Source organism: Nematolebias whitei, chromosome 15 (assembly GCF_014905685.2).
Source record: "Nematolebias whitei isolate Nwh7 chromosome 15, NemWhi1, whole genome shotgun sequence".
In the NCBI taxonomy this organism is placed as follows: domain Eukaryota; kingdom Metazoa; phylum Chordata; class Actinopteri; order Cyprinodontiformes; family Rivulidae; genus Nematolebias; species Nematolebias whitei.
The window spans coordinates 23,438,072-23,445,799 of NC_056512.1; the positions used below are offsets into that span (position 1 = coordinate 23,438,072).

General features: G+C 40.5%; 1 protein-coding gene across 1 annotated transcript in view; it reads right to left on the reverse strand.

Moving 5' to 3' along the window:
* The window catches only part of LOC119422147 (ubiquitin carboxyl-terminal hydrolase 43), a 122,675-nt gene that overhangs the window by 47,344 nt on the left and 67,603 nt on the right, over positions 1–7,728 (reverse strand). Inside the window, exon 4 of the mRNA XM_037689501.1 lies at positions 7,127–7,219. Within this exon, the coding sequence (XP_037545429.1) occupies positions 7,127–7,219 (93 nt within the window). The remainder of the gene's footprint in view (positions 1–7,126; positions 7,220–7,728) is intronic.

Sequence of the window (7,728 nt, forward strand, 5' to 3'; positions counted from 1 at the left end):
CAAAACTTAAGACAATAGGCTCTTTTATTGTAAGCCGGGACTTAGACGCCTTTGTTTGAGATTTGTTTTAATAAAAACAGTTGTATAGGGTAAAACAAATCTATAATCTAAAATGCAACTAGTGCATCACGTCTAAAAATAGAGCCTCGTCTTTGTATTCCCGAACATGTCAAACCTTTGGTTTGGAAACAAAAAAATGTGTTTTTGGCTTCCAGACATGATCTGAGCTGAACTGTTCACACAGGAAACATTTAAAAACTGGTTTCAAAGACAATCCATCTGTTTTCCTCCTTTGTTGGCTCTTTCAGAAGTGTTTTCTGTCACCCTAATTGCCTCACATTAAAAAAGAGAAGAGGACTCTCAGTGTGGCACGCTGTCAGAGTAAAACCCCGAAAAACAATTTCCTAAATTAGAAAGGATGCCGGCTGATTTTTTACGACTTATTTAAATGAGGAAGAACCTACCGGGAAAATGAGCTGAAGGAAAAAAGGTCTATTTGCATGCAGTTTAAGTGCATGTCGATCTAAAAAAGAATTGCCAATCAGATGTTTATGTTTACGCAGTTCTCTTATAGGAAGTGCATGCATGCTTTATTCTAACACCAAGATCAAAAGGTTGTTCTTCCTTGATGGTGCAAAGGCTCAAGTCAGTGGAAAACTGCTACAGTATGTCTTATTATTTTCTAAACAAATAAAATCCATCTACATGCCTCTGTAAAGCTCATAAATTAACCCTGTACGTCCTGTTTGCTCCATCTACTTATTACATGATGTCACAAAATGTTAATAAGACTAAAGAAATAGAGCCTTAAAGCTTCCAACAACGAATGTTCAGTCAGGTCATCTGGACGTTTTCTTTCTTTTTTATTTTTTTTATTTTTAAAGAAACCATCCAGATGACCTGACTGAACATTGTTGGATTTTATACCTGGATTATTGAGCATGGACTTTGGTGTTTTGAACCTACAAGCTTGTTTTCACACTCTCAGTTCACAAGGTGATGGAGAGCTTCAGAGGTGATAAGTTAGGATCTGTGCACATTAGAGTTACTATTAGTTTTTTGCAGTTATTAGTTGTTTTCCTCATTTATGGGTGGGTTTTTATTTTTGGTCTGTGTTTTGGGATCTTTGTGTTTGAGTTCTGTGACCTGTCCTCCGTTCAGTTTCCTGCTCCTGCCCCGCCCACTCTCACGTGATCCTCATCTCTGTGCTTTATTGTTTTCTTTTAATTTTTTTTGTAAATAAAACATTTTATTCTTGAGACTTTCAGTCCATTCTGCCTCTTCTGGGTCCTAACCTCTCACCAAGCCTGACAGAACGATTAACTTTGTTACTTTGGGGTTCCAAGTTCGTCCAGCGATTGTGTCGTGTTCGTCAGCAGGTTGTTTGAATCGTCAGGGAGGGAACAAACAGAACCTGCCTTTCCAACATTTCCTGAAGAAAGCTCCAGAGCTCTGAATGTAGAACATTGTGATGCTGCAGAGACGTTGCCATCAAATTCCTTCACAGAGATTCCCTGAAGTCCCTGTACGTGGAGCACTTACCTAACGTCACCTATTCAGACCTCTAAAATGTACCTCACTGATAAACACAAAGACCCCCCTCTTCTAAAAAGGAAGACTGCCGTCGCTGGAATCCATTTTGACCTCTGTTCTGAGCTGCTGTTCAGAAAACGGTGAAAAGACAGCTTTGGTTTGTTCTGATGAGTCCTACAGTCTGCAGACAAGCTCAGGAAAATCCTTTAACTGATTTCTGTGGGAAATCTCCCCAACAGAAACAGAAAGTTTACAACCAGTGATGAAGGTAATCATAGGCCTTCAAAGCTTTAGCTAACTGGCTAAAGGTTGCCATCAATATTTCAGTCTAGACTAAATTAAATCAAGGTCCCAGTGTAATGTTACATATGTTTCAAGGAAATAGAGCTACTTTGTTCTATTTATTTCAGTTTCTGCCGTCATAAACAGAAAACAATTGATTTTATTCTCTATTTTTCCAAGTTGCTAAACAATTTTTTACTTTTTCTTTTGTGACTATGAAGTTTTTTTGTGCATTTACCTGTGAATCACTGTATTAAATATGAAAATGTGAATGATAAATAAATACTAAATAGAATAATGTATAATGAATAAAAGTGATTTGAGTGTGTTTGTTTGTGTCAGGTTTCTGTGTTCATATCATGAGTACCTACACTTTCATTTGCTGTAAGACTTTTCTCCTTGTTCATTCAGAAGAGGCCACGTGTGTTTTAATTCTACACGTGGTTCTAATCAGCGCTCTAGCAGTAAACCTCTGCATGCCATTTGAACGCATCAACTCAGAAGAGTTAGGTTACAATCTGTTGTCATCACATCAGTTTTGTTTCCCTTCGTTCCTTTGGGCTAAGCCTTGGTTTCCTTTGTTTGACTTTCTAGTTAATTATAGCTCTCTTTGTGGATTCTGCCTTTACAGCCTTTGTTTTTCTGAAGATTTAACGTTTATTTTGCTCAGCCTGCCAGCTGTCTCCGTTTGGATTCTCTACTTCAACCTTCAATTGTGTTGCGCTAGAACAACTCAAAATCTGCAACAAAAATGTCCATCTTGGATAAAAATCTGACACAATTTGGTGGAAAAGTGCAAGTTTAGTAGATGACTAACTTAGTCAGATGTTGATTAAAGATGTCTGGATTTAGCCAGGTTTGGGAGGAATAAGGTCTCTGTGGGATCTCTGACTTTTGACTGCACCTCTCCTATTTTAGTGGGTCTGTTCTGTACCAGTTTGCCGAAGAGGAACGTGGTCAGAAGTGATGATGCACGATGTGGGAGGAGTTTATGTATAAAATGGAGGGCAAAGTGTTTGCCTGTAGGAGGAGGTGTCACCATGAATCCTGGACACCCTGTTAGAGTGATCTAAAAGTTCATATCTTAGATCTTATTACTGTTTTTCTTTTACATTTTATTATTGGATGTAACTGGGACCCTGCGTACATAATTTCGTTCCACCACATGTACCACATGTGATGCGAATGACAAATAAAGAAACTCTGACTCTGACACCAAAATGGAAGTCAGTACCTCACTTATTGATCAGATTTTCATACATGTGCAGAAGGACAGAGGGTGTTTCCATTTCCCCATTCTTCACTCCATGATGGAGAACAACAACCTGAGATTTTTTTGCAAGTTAAAGCACAACCTGAAATTTATCATGTTCAGGAGATTCGCTGACTTTATTCATCAATTTAAGATTATGTTTCGAGGTTGGCATCGGAACAAATTTAGTATATTCATATCAGTCATAAAGTCACAAACGCTGCTAGATCTGAAGTGAACAGCCGAGACATTTACTGTCACTTGAATAGGTGAACAAGCTCCACCTGCTCAAGGCACGGCTTTGTTTGCCGGTGTATAAAAGGAGCCGCTCAGAGTCATTATGGATAAGGCTGGTCGGTTCTACACTATGACACCGACTGTGAGGGAGTGCTCCTACTGAGCAAGGCACTGAGGTCATTAGCATTTCCAGAGCTGTGCAAATTACTGTAATTTATCGTGCTTTATTTATTAATAAGTTAACACTTTGAGGCCCATACAGAATAAGATCGCACGCCAGATGCAGTCCAGGGTCTGTCAGTTGAGGACTACTGGTTTAGTGGAGTATAAGAAAGATCCCACGAGTTGAAGAAAGAGACCAAAGAGGATGATTTCAGTAAAGATTTTTTAGCTCTACCTGCTTGAAAGACAAGCAGTAATAACTAGATGCTAACAAAATATCATATAAACCAGACAAAAATATGGCTGCAACACAAATTTTGACAGATTTTGAGCTAGAATTTGGCGTGGTAGTGGCTGAGAGTCATCCCCCAACACATATTATGAGCATTTAAAAATTGTGTGAAACGTTTGCTCTAAACTTTGACATGCAAGGCAGCAGCGATAAGCATTCCTTCAAGGAATTTAATTATATTTGAAAATTGAAGTTTTTGTGCCTGATGGAGGTGTACAGGCGGTAATAAGTTCTGTGTCGGTGTGTGTGTGTGTGTACATGGATGAGGAAGGGGAGCTCATTTAGCTCATTACAACTGGTAACAGCTGTCTCAGCAGGAGCTCCTCTACTCCTCACTCTGAAACACAAACAGCTCAGCTCCACAGGACAGAACATGAGACGTTTCTCTTCAACGTTAGCAGGATCACAGCAGAGCACAAAAACACGTACGGTACTTTAAGCAAGCTGCCAGTACTTAAATGAAATCCTTTTTTTTTTTTTTTTTTTACAGAAAACTAATGTTTTCATGTCGATTCTTTCGCGCGTGTTTGTAAAAAACAAAAATAAAGTTGTAAATGAATGGCGTCCCCCTGTTTGAAAGGGTCAGGATTTCCTGAGCAGCCTGACCTAACCTGACTCCGAGCATAGGTGGGTGCAGGGATGTAAACTTGAATGAGACATTGTTTGTAGGGATTTCCACCAGCTTTTCCTTTCTGATACCAGCACTACAAAGTTTTGTGTTCCAACAGCAAGAAACAAAGGTGGGAGTTGTCCACCCTGCGTTCTACTTGCATCTTTCTGATTTTGTGTTCGGCCTAAAGGAACATTCACTGTTTTATTTTAAGTCTATTTTTGCCCTTGACTTGATTTTTAGACAGGAACAGAGCTATGTATACTGAAAACAGAAGCTGCTGCCTCCTAAATCACGATGCTGCTTTATTCTTAGTACTCAACAATTATTAGGGTTTTCCTGCTATTTTCCATGTCCCTGAGATATCCTGCTGTGTTCTCACCCTACTCTATACGTAAGCAGCACGTTACACCGGTTATTTTGTGATCTCACCACACCCTGGGCCCAGTTCTGGCTCAACTCTGTCAGACAGCAGTCAAGATGCCGCTAGGATACCAAGCCATGTTAGCACGAAGCGCCAGCTTGTTTCCATGACCTTGTCACGATCTGCAGATGTTTTCTGTACTTTGCAACGTCTTTTGGGGAAAAATTAACCACACGTTGATTTAGTATGTTTTCATTTATTTATTTATTTTGCTGCAGTCAATAAACACTTTAATTTTCCAGACAAAGCCTAAGAATCCCTCTAATTTTATTTTGTTAGATTTTATTTTTAAATTCTCTCATAGCCTCACAGTGACTTTATTACACTCGTGTTCCCTAGGGGAAAAATCGGCCACATTAGAATACACTAAAAACAACTTTTAATACCATTTTTATCATTTCATAAAATAATGTTTTCCTTTCAGTAATGTTTTTTCTTTTCACATCTATCCATATACTTTGGGTTTGTAGATTAGCTCACTAGATGGTGCTACACTTGTACATTTAAAAGCCTCTTTAAAAATTCACAGAGACGGACTTCATCTAGAAGCAGGAACGTTCTCTTGGCTAGATGCCTCTCATGTTGTCTGACAAAGTTGTTTTAGTTTGGATGTAAAGTGCAAAAACTCTTGTAATGTGCACAAGTAAACATTTAGTATGTCCTGATGCTCAATAATCCAGATAGATAAATCTAACAAGGTTGAGTTAAGTCCTCTGGACTGATTCTTCTTTTTGAAATCCTAACTGGGCCTTCCTGAAAGCAGAGAAGAAACCCAAACAGGACTCCAGTCAGCCAACAGGTGAAAAGGAGCAACCCAGACCCAGACCAGTGGTCATTCCATATGTTGAGGGAGTATCAGAGAAACTGAGACGTTTACTTTCTAAACATAACGTCCCAGTGGCTTTTAAACCCCAAAATACATTACGGCAAAGACTGGTTCATCCCAAAGATCCAGTCCCCCGGCATAAACAGAGTAATGTTGTGTATGCTGTTCAGTGTCAGGAGGGCTGTGATCAGTCTTACATCGGGGAAACTAAACAGCCACTGGCCAAAAGGATGGCCCAGCACAGAAGATCAACATCATCAGGCCAGGACTCTGTGGTCTACACTCATCTCCAGGCCAGCGGTCACTCTTTCAGGGATGAAGATGTTCACATCCTGGACAGAGAGGAACGATGGTTTGAGAGAGGAGTAAAGGAGGCCATCTTTGTGAAAAGAAATCGTCCATCATTAAACAGGGGTGGAGGCCTCCGGGTTCAACTGTCCCCCTCTTACAATGCTGTGATTGCTAGTATCACTCAACCCTCTGTGCAAACAGCCATCACGGCACTACCGGTTGATTGTTGGGCTGATGGGCCTCCTTTACCATGTGAACAGCTAGTTCTGACTGTCAACAACAAACTGGTTGATCCACTATGAGAAGGTGCCATTTACTGTATAAGACTGAGTTTGTTGCAGCTCCTCAGACTGAAGGGTTTTTTTGGATAAAAGATGAAACGTTTCAATAAAGAAGAATCGTCCAGAAGACATGACTCAAAATTGTTAGATAAACATTTAGAACTAAAAAGCTGTCTCACATACATGCTAGCTGCAGAATTAGACGTTTCACGACTGAACGCTGTTTGTTTTCTCCAAAGCAGGACATCATTAGCGGGTGCGCCATGCTCCCGCAGCTCGCTAATATATCGGGGTCAGTAAAAGCGAAAAACAAGAGAAACTTGAGCTGTTACAGAGGAAACAATGATCAGCAGTAAGGAGTGATACAGTGAAGAGGTTTTCTGTACAGAACCTCACCCACATCCACCCTGTTTCACTTTAATTCCAGCAGGTCTGACCATCATGAGAACAAATAAAGGATGCTTGGGATGGTATTTACTGGCGTGTGGAGAGATAGGACTGGATGTCTCCAGCAGGTGCCATATTTGTGGCTGGCGGAGGGCAGGGTTCTTATACATGTTTTACACTGCTCCCAAAAAATATTTGGTAATAATACTTCAAAAGGTCTCAGTGGGAACTTTTACCCAGGACCACCAAAGAGGGCGATACAACAATAGTGGAACCCATGGAGATCTTCACCGCTCCATGGTGTGGCTGATTGTTTAACATCGTAGCAGGGTCGTCATTCACCGTTTTAGTTTGAGGCAATATAAAACTGGACTTAAAAAGATGAACAGCAAATACTTTAACTGTTAAATGTTTGTCAGTAATCTTGAAAGTGAAAGTGAAGTTTTATGCTTTACATCGATCCCTGGGAACCTTAAGCTGGTCTTTAAGATTTATCGGCGTGGGTGCGATGATGCTGAGCAGAAGACGATGAGAAACAGCGGCTCTCACCTGGTCTGACAGAGGGGAATGGGTAGAGAGATGCAGAGGAACGGGTCAAAGGTGTTGCTCTGTTTCAAGCAATGCGGGCACGTCAGGGAGGATCTGAGGAGACAAAAGAGAACAGCCAGATTTGACACAGATATCCAAATGAACCCTGAAAGTCTTTCTGATTGAGTCCAACACTTTAATCCTGTTACACATATTAAAACTCAGCCTTCCATTCAGGTGCCTTGATCTGATTTGTGAGAAAAGAGCAGATAAGTGATGCAACTGGTGACAATGAGGGAGGCGGGGGACGGGGGCGAATGTAGAATTAGTACAAGCAGCCCTCCTGGGATGGATCGCGTCGTAACGACAAACCAACAGATGAGGTTTCCATCTTGTTGCGTCACTTTCAGCGTAACGTGCAGAGCTGAGGATTGTTCTTCCCTCACAGCTGAAGAGAAATGACAGAATACAGCGGCGCTGATTGTTCTACTGCAGCAGTTTCCATAAAAAAAATTATATTTTTTACATGTCAATAAAAACATCACAATGGGAATGACACTTGTCAGTAAAAAATTTGTCAGTGACTGAAACTATTTTCAAAAACTTTGTCTCTGCAATGTAAA